General features: G+C 39.4%; 1 protein-coding gene across 1 annotated transcript in view; it reads left to right on the top strand.

The window, feature by feature from the left end:
* The window catches only part of ELK4 (ETS transcription factor ELK4), a 45,809-nt gene extending 40,145 nt beyond the window's left edge, over nt 1–5,664 (top strand). The window contains exon 5 of the mRNA XM_083173017.1: nt 199–5,664. Within this exon, the coding sequence (XP_083029143.1) occupies nt 199–312 (114 nt within the window). The 3' untranslated portion in view covers nt 313–5,664. The remainder of the gene's footprint in view (nt 1–198) is intronic.
* The last annotated feature ends 8,793 nt before the right edge of the window (nt 5,665–14,457 follow it).

Below are 14,457 nucleotides of genomic sequence, written 5' to 3'. Positions count from 1 at the left end.
TCGGCTTATATTCGGGTCGACTTATACTTGAGTATATACGGTACTTCTCTCCAGCAAGCATCATCCCCCCCCCCAATTACATACCCCATACTCCATGTTAGTGCCTCCTTGTATGAAAAGACCTTGCAATTTTTTTTCATGTACAGTGTATGTTTAATGTGACACCCTATTTAAAAATATTTTACTTGTTTATTTTAGTTTCCTTCAGTCTACAACGGTCATATGCCGCTCACATTATCAAGCTTTGACGGTTCATCTACCCCAGGTCCTTTTACTCCTGATTTGCTGAAATCCCTGCAGTCACACCAATAAATGAACCGGAAGAGAAGGGAAACTTTTATATCAACATTTCTACAGATGATAAATCCTATTTTTCTTTTTCGCTACAGTCTAAATATACTTTTCACCTATATTTTATGTGATTTGTAAGATTAACCATGCAAGTATTTTATGATATAACAGAACACAAAACATAATTGCCATTAGAAAATTCAGTGCCCTGTTAGGGCATTAAAAAACTGCACTCGAGTAGAGCAAAACAAACTATTCAAAACCCACGGAATTTGCCTTAAGTGTTTGTAGCCTCGCCACACAGAAGAATGAGCTGATTAGCATGGCCACAGCTCAATTTATAGACTATCAATTCTGCAAAATGGGAAAATAAGCTTCGGACGAGTGACCAAATTAAAAGGAAAGCCACAATTGTATCAGATGAATATGCAACGCTACAAAACGTCATGTCCAGCCAGAAATTTGATCAGTATCCAATTTTACTGCTTCTGTGCTCCTCTCCTACGTTCTAGTACCAACGGTGAATACATGAATAATCCTGGGATTTCAAGAATAGAATGCGATATGGAAAAAGCACTTACAAGAATAGATTTGTATAAATGAGTAGAGTGGAGATATATTTTTTGCTTTTGACCGAAATTATAATTTCGACACAAACCCTTATTTTTGATAGTTTTTATTTTTCTTTTCAGCAAATTACTTATTTGTAGTTTTAGTTCATGTAACATGAGACTGAGATATTATTCGGGGACGCTTTAAAAGAAAATTGTTCTGCATTCAGAAGAATGGAAAACGCCATGTTTAGTTTTCTCACATAAAGCACTATTAAAGTGCTGGTAGGAAATACAAAGCACTTACTTTGGACTCAAGGGAATGGAGCCCAAGGGAAAGGAGCAGGCTTCTTAGACTTATTTAAAAAGTAACTATGGCATAGAATACAAAGAGGATCATTGGCTGCAACTGATGGAACCCAAGATAATGCTGTCCAATCCAACAAATATATGGACAACCACTAGTCCCAAATACTGAGTCATCAAGTAACTCCATTGCAGAATTGGTTGGAGTCTAACATGAAGCAGCGTGTTCAGATGGCTTGTCAGCAGAATGAGCCCAAACCTAACTGTAGAATTTATACAGGGCCTGAAACCTCTCCATACATCGTTACTAGAAGACAAATGTGCCTGTCAGTTCAATCGTACTGCTCCAGTTTTTACTGAGACCTATGCAACATTTGTTTTTCTTTTACACACTGCTTGGTGGTTGTATGCACATTGGCTTGGTCACTTGTGGCAGCGGTTCAGGAACCACTAACCATTCGGTATGCTTTGTAAATATTGGAATAGTGTGTTTCATTTCAGTACATGTAAAACCGGAACCAAGCTTGATGACTGTCTGCTAGTTTTAGGTGCTATTATAGGTGCTTTAAATGAACAGGCTATCAACTATGTATGACACAATATGGAACCATCAATATCTGCATTGGTAGAACATGTTTTAGTGTTAATACCAGCCGAAATAAGCAACCTTAACAGTTGTAATGATGTACCAAAGGAAATCATGCTTTCATTTAAGTGCAAGTTAGCTTGTCCATTTTATATAATTAGATCATCTATTATCTGTGTATCTCTGCCATATGCTGTAGCACTTTCATAGAGAGAGATAGAGTACATTTTTATTGAATATTGTTATAGAGGAGCTTTTTTCCTTTTAAATAACGAACCTTGTGTGCAGAACCTTCAATATTTTATACGGTGTAACAATATCAGTGTGGTAATTAATTGTTCCTATGAATCTTCATGAGGGCACAACTAATTTACCTCCTTTTTAAGTATTTGTAACTAATAGCTTAGATTTACATATTGGCTAGGGATAACGAGGGCTATGTGTGTAACGATCCAGTCCCCACCCAATCATACTGCACTTTTATAACTTTCACCAAAAGCCACCTTCACCAAAAGTCTGCTAATGAAGACATAGGAGAAGTGAGTAATAAAGTGTACTAAACCATGGACCGGAAGAATTCATTTGTTTCAGAAATCTTCTCCTGCAGCCCTCCCACATGTACCATTTACTTCATGCAGTCTTAAGCAAAAGAGATCAGTGTTACTCATCTTGCAGGCTTATTTAATCTCAGGATAACGTATGTGCATTAGAACGTAACCATATTCTGGTTTACAATGCTGCATACTACTTGCTTAAAAAGAAAATTAATTTATATGAAAAGTATAGTAGGGGATTGAGTTCTTGCTATGCTAACCCTGTTGATATATTCTTTTCTGATTGGATTATCTACAGTTAATGCCCATTACACACAGGGCAACGGAAGCTTTGTGCTGAGCGATCTAGTTAAGCAAAGATCGCTCAGCACAGCGCAGCACCAGGTATATATGCTGAGCGATTTGCCACTGGCCGTGTTCTCGATACAGATAACTAAAGGAGCATAGACATTGGGTGATTTTAGACCAATTTCTAAGTGATCTGACTTGACCTCCCAGAGATGGCGATGCACAGTCACCATCACTCACAGGGAAAAACAGTGCATGCATGTCTTTCCTGCTTAGATCGCAGCGTTTTGCCTATAGTATAGACAAAATGCTGCTTCGCACAGATCGCTCCGCGCACATCGCGGGTGTGCAGCAATGTGTGGTGAGCGACCCGTGCTTAAGCACGTCGCCCCGTGTGTACATGACTTTATACTGCATGCAGTATAAATCTAGTCCGGTGATTGCAATGTGCGGGACCACGCATAGCCAGTGCTGGGGGCCGTACCTCTAAAGGGCAAACAATAAGCTGGTAATATTGTTTTAATTAGTTTGTGACATTTTGCCTAGGACATGAAATGTAAATATGCCCTCTGTAGCATCGCAATATTAGTGAATAGCTTGTTATACTGAAATTTGTGGCTGAAAGTGGCTCACATTGGGGCTGTGTGCAGGTGGAGAACATTAAAAAGGAAACTATTTAAAGCACACTACAGCTATTGATAGGTAGCTTTAATTAGATAATCCAGGAATCCAAGTATTATTTGATAGGGAAGGAGGCATGTTCTTTACAGTTGCTTAGACACCTACTTGTTAGGGGACTGATACATGCAGCCCCTATTCTGTAAAATAGAACTATCAAATGAGTTCAATTTATTTCATTTATTCAATTGGTGTAGAGGGGTGGTGAATGAGACTGGATTGTGGCTTCTGATTGGTTCACCTACTCATCCCTCTTCAGCATTCAATATAATAACTTTCATTACCTGAATACTTGTAGCACTTCTTAGATATTTTTTTGTTTCCCCTCCTCTTTCATTTATTAATACATTTTTGCATACATACAACATGCATTAACTAGTAGATTTTTGAAGGCAATTGCTTCAAATATTGTTAAATTCTAATTGAATTGCATTAATTCAGTTACCAACCACAATATCAATGTAGATATGTTATGCTGTAGTTAACAGTTAGGTAATTTACCTAGTAATGTTTGGCAGCAAAATAAGGAATGTTGTAAACAGTCACATAATGTCACAGTCGGCTTGTGTGTGTCTTAATAGATTTGGAATTTTGTATTTTTGTTATGTCATGTGTAATTACGCTGAGGTATGTCACCAATTTTTAAATATGAATAATGTGGGTTTATGTAGCATGAGATGCATTAGGCAAGTATCAAATCCTAAAAAATAACCATTGTGAAACTATTCTAAGTTGCAGCTGTACTGCTAGTACAACTTTTGGCTTAGGGGATATCCATTTATCTGTAGGATTGGCCAGTACAGTCCAGGAAATGTCAGAGGTCAACCTGCACTGAGAGTGTCTCCATGACTTCTCTAATAGTCAGGTCTTTCGTCCCTTAAACTCTTGATAGAACCTCACACTCTAGTGTAAACGTGCATACAATGGGAAAAAGATTTGCGGTTTCTTGCACTTAAAGCCCTATACTATATATAAATAAAAAATATATGGGCAGGATTTGATTACTGCTTGCATCTTAGGGCTTACAAAAAAATAGAGGCTACATCAATCCGTTCTACTACTATATAAAATTACAGGATACTGTATGTCACTTTTGTTGTTGTTGTTTCCTCAAAGTCTTCAGTCCAGCAAAAGAGAAGTCACCAGTAATTTAACCAAAGTTTAGCTAAACTCCAGCTGCTTACAAAATAAAAATGTATTTCTGTTATAAAGTATGTAGGTCTGATGAGGTCAGATATCCTTATGGGCGAGAGAGGATTTGTAGGGGGAAGCAATAGACCTTATAAAGTTGGTCAAACAAAGCCAGACAGTGATAAAGACAAGTTGGCTTTTTTTTTTCTAACTAAGCAATCATTTACTGTAAAAAAAATGTTTGGACTTGATTCTTGTATGTTTTCACACCTAGTTAGCTGCAAGCTTCCTGTCCTTGGCTTTCCAGAACATGCCCGTCCATTTTTATTTGTGTGTGACTAGTAAATTTGAATTACTACCCAAATTGAAAGAAAAATTTATGCTTTTTTTTTTTTTCCAACTCATGAAGGTGATTCTGCTGACTAAAACCTCCTTTTATTGAACTATAAACCTTAACACTTGTGGTCCTATATTGCTGGCCTTGTGTCGGCGGTGCTCAATGCATATCTTTTATAAATATATTTTCACACTTTTTTGTAAAACGTTCTGGTTTTTTTCGAAGGGGAAATGATAGTGTATATACATATATTTAAAAATAAAAAAAACTATTTTGTGTGTACTTTACAGTAAAGTTTGTTATATATCAATAGTGGCTTTAAAAATTCATCTTAAAGGGAAGCTTAGGAGGTCTTAACCTGAGTCACAGGCCAGACGAGGGTTATCCTGTCAATTTGAAGTGCTATGCTATAATCTTAAATATCTGAAATGTCCTCTTAAACGGTATGCTTTCCTATCAGGGGCGAAACTATATTTTAATATTTTTGTACCATGTCACTATTTCCTAAACAATTCTATTTTAATAATAGTTTAATTGTATACAGGGATAAATAAAAAAAAAAATGTATTGTCATTTAAAACTTAACAGCAACTTTAATCAATCCACATTAATCGGTTCTATCCAAAAAAGATGGCCTGCTGTAATTCGTCTTAAACTGCGTTTCTACCAAATACATTGCTATATGCTGATTTGTGTTCTTGCCTCCTTAATTTAGTAAATGCTTTGCGGCGGCTATTGTATAGTAAATACTCTTGTCTGTTTACAAACCTTTTTCATGTTAGGGTTGTAAACCAGTTTTATTAAAAAGGGGGTGGGTGTTATATGGATATATGATAATCAGCTGAAAATGCCAAAAACACTTATCTGCTTTGTTGGTAAATGTGCAGCCAGAATGCAAATGTTTTTTTTTTTTTTTTAATAAATATTTTTATGAAAATTGTACATCATTTTTTGCACCTTTTTTTTCTAGGAATTGCATGGTCTCCGCAGCATTACAGTAGGAATGTCACCATTACAGGCTTGCTGTACAGTTTCTATATACATTAATTTATTATGGTTCTTAACCCTTTGAGTGCTAAGTGAATTTGTCAAAATAGGAGTGAAAATTGCCAAGCAAACCTATTTAATCATCATAATGAGCTGTAATGTGTAACTTTTATAGGAAATATAATATTTTTTACACAACATTATTTATTTGAATTTATATAACAAATGTTAGCGACGCTTGGATTTTTAGCAGATATTTTGAACAGCTCACAGATGTTGGCACTCAAAAGGTTAATAAAGTACATTTATGTGGAATCAATAGAAACCTAAAGGTGCATACACACTACATTTTTTTTTACCAACTTTTTTGACCAATTTTGTTAATTTCAGCCATTATAAACTAAATTCATCAAAAGATCTTTGTGTGTTTGCGAAGAACGACAAATGATGATGCGCATACCAGCCAGTTGTTCATCAAGATTGTTCGTCAACTGTGCATGCAGCTCTATTTCGATATCTTTCAAAAAGAGTCTATAAACTGTAGCTAGATATTTCGTCTTTCATCCAGGGCACTGCATTCAAGGGAAATGTCTTTCAACGAAATTGGTAAAAAAATTGTACTGTGTGTATGCACCTTAAGGGCGGTATTCAATCTGGGGGGCACGGCAGTCGAGCTTGCTTGACCGCCTTGACTCAGTCCCATTCTCGGTCAGCTCGACCGAGAACATGCAGGCGTGATTCAGTGACCCGCCTGCAGTGGGACGAGAAGGGAGCGTGGCCACGAGTTGCGGCCGGGAAGAGGCGAGCTGCAGCCGGCAGCTCGTCACTTTCCGACCGTTCTCGGCAGAGCAAGCCCGACAGCTTGTGATGTCGGGCTCGTTCTGCCAAGATACCCTGCTCAATGCTGTCTGGAGATGCTCGCCGGTGATTGAGTATCTTAGAAGTAGCATCAAAAACGCTGAGCACTGTCCAACAAACAGTGGGGTCTTGATTGAAAGCAGGTGTATCACATTGCCATAGTGTTTCAGCCTTTGATGGTGGTGAGGGCCTAGAAATCTAGCATGTACAATAGCTTCTACAAAATATATCTGTATATGTACTGCCCTACCATAAACTTGTATGCATAAGTACATCTTTTTAATGAAATAACTGGTTGCTAATATTTACTTTCATTGCTTTTTTTCTGTTGAAATATAGATTTATTTTATTTAGCAAGCTGTTGAGAAAAAAAAATGTATGTACTATTATGGCTGGCTTTTGCTGTCACATACTGTATATGTTTCTGTATAGGTTGTTTAATACAACTAGCTTTTTCCTGTTTGTCCATTATGTGTATGAAGCACATTGTATACATCATACTGTCCCATCTGTGCAGCACATCAGATGCGACGATGTGCTGAATGGTATGTGTAAAGCATTGGAGTGTACACACTAGCCCTCAGTCAGACATGTACACTAATGCTTTTGCTGCTGCACATTTATACGCTGTGGCTGTGCAAAAATATACTAATGCTGTCCAAGTTTATTCAGGGTAGTAATATATACTGCATGCCAAAAAATAGCCCTTTATTGGGAGTTGTCCTCTTAGAGCAGCTTCCCAGTGAGGGATGGTTAGTCCCTCTGTAGAAAAAAAGGGGAAATGGATTGTTTAGGCAGCGCTCCCAATGATAAACACAGCTAAATAGATAAATATAAAATGTCATTAATACACAATTAAATATAAAAGAAAAACACAATAAAAACTTTAAGATCTCAGGAATATGTGCTCATCAATTACAGGACCCAGAAATCTGGTGAATAACCTGCACTAAACCAAGGCAGCAGTCCCACTGGGTGGAGTCCAATCGGCAAGGGAGTTCCAGATAATGTTGAAGGGATTGGTCCCAAAAGGTGGCAGTTGGGACCAATCTTAAACCTCACTTTAGGGGAATCCAATGGGCAGTAGGAATTCCAGATGTCGTTGGAGGGAACGGTCCAATAGGATGGTGATTGGAACCAATCTTAAACCTCAAGAGAATACGACCAATCAAATACTCCCAATATTTTGAAGCCTTGAACATCCAGTGTGGGGGACCGGGTGGTCAGAAGAATCAGCAGGTATGGTCCTATAAGTAGCACAGGTCCTGAGTAACACCGACACTTTTCACTGGTCAGATTGTGCATGCTGTATATGTAGACCTTGACAAAGCTGGCAATCATAAGGAGCATTTATTGATTTCATGCTATGCACATAACATATTCATCAAACGTCTCTACTAAGATCAGCGGGCAAAAGGCAACCAGAAATAAGTGCTGCAAATAATCTGTGTGTCAGTCGGCCATACGGCCACTCACTACACAGTGCACATTTGTTGCCTGCAGCTTTATCCCCTTACTGCCCATATAAGGCTGTGTATTATGCTGCTGCTTTTACTTGTTTATCCTTTCTTTTTGTGCAGTGATTGGCGTTAAAAGTCCTGATCTTGGTGTCTTATTGTGAATCATGTATTTCTATTGTAAAGTTGTTACTGTACTTCTGTGTACTGACTGATGTGCTATTATCTGGGCATACTTGCCTGCTCTCTCGAAAATAGGTTGGACCTCCTGGAAGAGGGGAAAAGTGTCCCGGATTCTGCCCCAGCATCCGCACACACCCCTGCAGCTATCCACAAAAGATGTAAACTTGCTGGTGGTGATGGGATTCACACTGAATCGCTTCATCGTACTACTGTGTGTGTGAAAATATTTAAGGGACACCACAACTGCTGTGTTGCATATGCACTATTGTGTGGCATAATGTGTAAGGGGCATTACTACTGTGTGGAATAAAATTGAGGGCCATACCCTTTCACCATTTAGGCATATGCAGTCCCTAAAGTATGGGGTGGAGGTAGAAATTCTCTTTCTCGCACAGAGCATTAAAATGTCTAGTTACGGCTCTGTATATTATTCACACTTTTATATGATGTGTCTTTTTTTTGTGTATGACCAGTCACAGTGCTCTAATTTGCATGTGGATTTTAGGTAGCATTGTTCATAAGAAATTAACAGTTTCTCTTCTTGGTTTGAGACTTGAGCCCCATACACAGACATGAGATTTTAAAGAGATCGCTCAGAAGTGCACTTGTGAGCGTTATGTTTTCAAATAATCTAGTATGTATTCACAGTATTGTTAATGATGCAAGCTCCCCCCACCACACCCTGGCTGTACATGCAGGTCCGTTTGGTCTAAAAAAATATACCATAGTACTGTGCAGTACAAGGTAACATATGTATAATGTGTAATTCAAGTGATGGTGTCAGAAATAGGTGGTCTGTTACTGCTGGTCACAGTCTGCCTACTTATTGATCACAGCCGGGCGTCACACATGCGGCCAATACGCATGTGCAGTTTATTGATAATTGGCCTCCGTGCAAACAGGTCTGAATCTGGCCATAGTTCAGCAGGGAGGACAGTTCCCCCTACACTTGAACTATTAGTTGGGAAAAATCAAACGTTTTATTTTCCGACTAGTGGACCAGACTTTTTGACCATTGCATGATTATTGTTTGCTCCCACACACTGGACAGATTATTATTCCAAGCAGCCAACTAATTGGTTGGTTGGTTGGAGCTGCATCGTCCTACTTTTTAATCAGCATGACAAGCATTATCGACACAATAGATGCTCATCGCTAGAAGATTCTCATGTGACATAGTGTATCAAGCTTTTTGGTGTGACTGCAAAAAAAGATGTATGAGGACATATCTGTAATATGCTATCAATTATCCCAAAGTGACCTTCACACAAGAATTAAATCATTTGCTTTGTGTCTTGGAATGAGCTGAACTTTTTAGTACAAAGCTGCAACAGTAGAACCTTATGGCTCAATACAGCAAGGATGCTGGCTCTATGCAATAATGGCGGACTATTACTGGTTCCTTTTTTAGAAAGACCAATGAGACATTACATACAAAAAGCAAAGTGACTTTTTTTAACCAACACATTAGGGCTAATTTGGATTAACAGTTTCTAAAGTATAGTTTTTTGTTGTTTTGTGTTTCTAAGAACTGTGACTTGACAGAAAATGTGCTGCAAGTATAAATGAGCTGCAGTCAATCAGACTTAAAACAAATTCAGTGAAGAGTTCAGTACAGTATACTGAAGAACAATGTTTTCTGTAATGTCTTTGTAGTTGGTCATATAAGGCCTTATTCTAGTTCACTCTTAGAGGCAAATTCCTTCTTAGCTGGACAAAACCATGTGCACTGCAGGTGGAGCAGATGTAACAGGTGCAGATAGAATTAGATTTGGTGGGGTTTTACTTCAAAGTGAGATCTATATTGCAGTGTAAAAATAAAGCAGTCAGTATTTACCCTGCAAGGAAACAAATAACTCACCCAAATCTAATTCTATCTGCACCTGTTACATCTGCCCCCTGCAGTGCACATGGTTCTGTCCAGCTAAGAAGGAATTTGCCTCTATGAGTGAACTAGAATAAGGCCCATAGTCACATATAGTAACATGGTTGATGAGGTTGAAAAAAGACACCAGTCCATCAAGTTCAACCTGCTGCTTTGTTGTAGTAAGTGACAAAGGGCATCATTCAGGTATGGTTGGACTTGCTATCAATGCTGCTTCCTTGGAAGAGCCTGGGCGGCCCCCTCCCTGCCCACAAAATGGCTTTAGACTGTCAATCAATGACAGTCTGCTGCCGGCCTGCGTTAAGCTGATTTCTTCCATTGACAACTGTGCAATGTGCATTTACATAGCTCATGTTCAGCCTGTCCTGTTATTAGATTGGAGATAAAAACTATAAAATAAAAGCTTACATGTAGGCCCTTATTGCCACTGCAATGGACTGGGACTAGTCCCTGAACCCTGACACCTGGGAATAGAAATTGTACATTCCCAATTTGCTGATACCAACCAAAAATAATTGGAATCTGCAAATTGGGTAATTTTAATATGCTAAATTTCCCTGATTTCCGAATGGATCATCAACCTGGTGCTTTTGGTAAACGTTATTGGTAAAACCGATCAAATTTAGAAAAGCCAGTGCTGATGTATCCTGAGAATGACAAACACTAAACCAGTTAAGTCTATAACTAAAGCTGGGTGCACACTAGCAGCTATATCGGCAGATCAATTGATTGGCAGATCTATCTCTGGACGGATCATGCAGCATGTTCTCCATATAATTGTCACATCAGATGAGACTTGCGTCACAACAGTGCGTTGCATTTACATGTGCCCCCTGAATTGACCTGTCAAATCACCATCCGCTTCTGGTGCGTGTGTACAGGTGGTCAGTGGATCACCTGTGCACACAGGCCCTTATTCTGTTTCACTCGCAAATGCAAATTCCTTCTCAAATGGACAAAACCATGTGCCCTGCAGGTGGGGCGGATGTAACGTGCAGAGAGTTACATTTGGGTGAGTTATTTTGTTTGAAAAATACTGACTGCTTTATTTTTACACTGCAATATAGATCTCACTTTTAAGTAAAACCCCACCCAAATCTAATGCTGTGTACACACGGTCCGATTTCCTTTCCGATGTTGACGATATCGTCAACATCGGATCAGCATCGGATCAACATCGGATGCAGATCGCAAGGGTTTTAACCCGATGCGCGTTCATGTATCGGAAGCCAGAAAGTCTTGGCTGCCTTGTCTATATAGTGCAGATCTGCACTATATAGTCAAGATAGGATGCAAATCGGATGTGCCTTAAGATCCTATCCACGATCCTATCTGATCAGATCGTGGATAGGATCTTAAGGCACATCTAACGTGTGTACACACGATAACTCTATCTGCACATGTTACATCTGCCTCACCTGCAGTGCACATGATTTTGTCCATTTGAGAAGGAATTTGTCTTTGCGAGTGAACCAGAATAAGGGCCACAGCACGATGCAACAGCACAATCAGAATGACGCAGTTCAGACATGTCACTGGTACACACTGGCCGATCATTAAACGATATATCTGTTGATCAATTGACCAGCCAATATATCTGCCAATGTGTATCCAGCATAATAGATCATACAATGCAATTGTTAACTAAGCAGAATGTTGTAATCCTTATAGTGGTTTACAAAGAGTTAACAAACATAGAAATGTTTTGAAATTTCTGTGATACGCTGGCCATATACCTAAAACTAGGGTTTATATACTAAAACTTGGAGAGGGATAATAAAGTAGACAGATAAACTACCAGCCAACCAGCTCCTAAATGTTATCTTTCAAACTCAGCCCGTAACGTGACAGTTAGGAGCTGATTGGCTGGATCTGTCTATGCTATCTCTCTCACAGGCTACTAAAAACTGGAAATATGTATGGGAACAGGGAACAAATGACAGCCGACCATTGGCTCCCAAAAACATGAAAACAGACTAACAATTATTCAGGAAATGTTTTAAATCCATTTGATTCAACCAATTTATCTGAATAACTTTATTTGTCTGTTTTCCAGTGTTGGACGGTTGTAATGATAATCTTTAGGTGTATGGCCAGCTTTTGAAGTTGGTTTGCATTGTTATGGGATGTCTTTGAGTGGTAAATTGTTTGCAAAGTTTTATCATGTTACCACAAACATACACACCACTCTTGGTTTGGAAGGATGGACCAGGGGCGATGATCGGCTGTCCACACAGTTATCCAATGATGTCGAGAGGGTGTGAATACATAAAACAAAAATAAAAATATGTATCAGAATGGATTCCGTATGGTTAACAGAATTGGGGGTGCACTCAGAGGATGGGTAACTAGAGGCGTACCCTGACTCACGATTAAGAGTAGATATGTGCATATAAAGGTATCTTTGCAGCGGGAAGCGGTCATCTGTCAGAATGAACTTAGGTCTACAGTCATTAGGTCGACCCCACTAGGTCGACTGGCAGGAAGGTCGACCTGACTTAAGTTCGACATGGGCCAAGGTCGACATGACTTAAGGTCGAATTTGCATAAAGGTTGTTTTTTGAGCCGACATGTGCCCACAGGCGGTATTTCATGCCCTACCATCCACTAGGGCGTGGTGGGAGAATAAAATAGTGTGCCGAGCGCAGCGAGGCACCGTGCCCGAAGCATTGCGAGCGAAGCGAGGGTCCGATTCTCATTGCCAACTGTGTCCATGTCGACTGTGTCGACATTCGGATAAAAAAACAGTGAAAAACCCATGTCGACCTTATGACCAGTCGACCTTCCTCATGTCGACCTTTATGCAAATTCGACCTTAAGTCATGTCGACCTTTGCCCATGTCGACCTTAAGTCAGGTCGACCTTCCTGCCAGTCGACCTAGTGGGGTCGACCTAATGACTGTAGACCTAAGTTCATTCTGACAGATGTACCGCTTCCTTTGCAGCCTATTGGGAATTCACCACAGGTGCAACTTCTGCGAGTATATGATGCGTACCATACTCACAAATAAATGTGTAGTCATAAACGTATCAAGGTATCTTTTGGGGGATTTCTTTTCCTGGAGGTGAGTTCCTCCCGTCCACAGAACATAAAAACAGAAAATCCCTCTCTTAGTGTTGATAGCTTTATTTACGAACAAAACATACACATCAAAACTGGGATACACAAGATGGGAAAAGTCCGGTACCTTGTGACTGGGGTATTGGCCTTATACCCCAATCAGTAGCCGTAAACAAGTAGTGGATCCCAGCAATCAAAACAGCACGCTCCTCTCCTGCCAACGCGTTTCGACAGGACAACCTGTCTTCCTCAAGGCTTGGAGAGGAGTGATAAGGAGATCATATTTATACCCATGCACATTGTCAATTAGGCTTACTTCCGCCGGATGTAACCCCGGCCGGAAGCGCCGCTATATATATATATATATATATATATATATATATATATATATATATATATATATATATATATATATAATTACTATTATTATATACAACACAAGGACGTTCGAATCATAATATGGAAGTATGCTGGCGGCTTAACTAAATGGCCCATAAGATCTTTACAAACGGCCCGTTTGTAAAGATCTTATGGGCCATTTAGTTAAGCCGCCAGCATACTTCCATATTATGATTCGAACGTCCTTGTGTTTTATATAATAAAAGTAATTTTATATATATATACAGCGGAGCTTCCGGCCGGGGTTACATCCGGCGGAAGTAAGCCTAATTGACAATGTGCATGGGTATAAATATGATCTCCTTATCACTCCTCTCCAAGCCTTGAGGAAGACAGGTTGTCCTGTCGAAACGCGTTGGCAGGAGAGGAGCGTGCTGTTTTGATTGCTGATTGTGTATCCCAGTTTTGATGTGCATGTTTTGTTCGTAAATAAAGCTATCAACACTAAGAGAGGGATTTTCTGTTTTTATGTTCTGTGGACGGGAGGAACTCACCTCCAGGAAAAGAAATCCCCCAAAAGATACCTTGATACGTTTATGACTACACATTTATTTGTGAGTATGGTACACATCATATACTCGCAGAAGTTGCACCTGTGGTGAATTCCCAATAGGCTGCAAAGATACCTTTATATGCACATATCTACGCTTTTAATCGTGAGTCAGGGTACGCCTCTAGTTACCCATCCTTTGAGTGCACCCCCAATTCTGTTAACCATACGGAATCCATTCTGATACATATTTTTGTTTTATGTATTCACACCCTCTCAGCATCATTGGATAACTGTGTGGACAGCCGATCATCGCCCCTGGTCCATCCTTCCAAACCAGTTGCATCTACATAGGGTTTAGTGGTGACCCTTTTTCTTGGACTTGGCTGAAGATTTGGTTTTTGCGCCTTGGGAC

The sequence above is a fragment of the Crinia signifera genome, chromosome 2, assembly GCF_055691185.1.
Source record: "Crinia signifera chromosome 2, ASM5569118v1, whole genome shotgun sequence".
Classification (NCBI taxonomy): Eukaryota; Metazoa; Chordata; class Amphibia; order Anura; family Myobatrachidae; genus Crinia; species Crinia signifera.
Note: the sequence above shows the minus strand (reverse complement) of the source record. Positions and strands in the feature narration are given on the sequence as shown.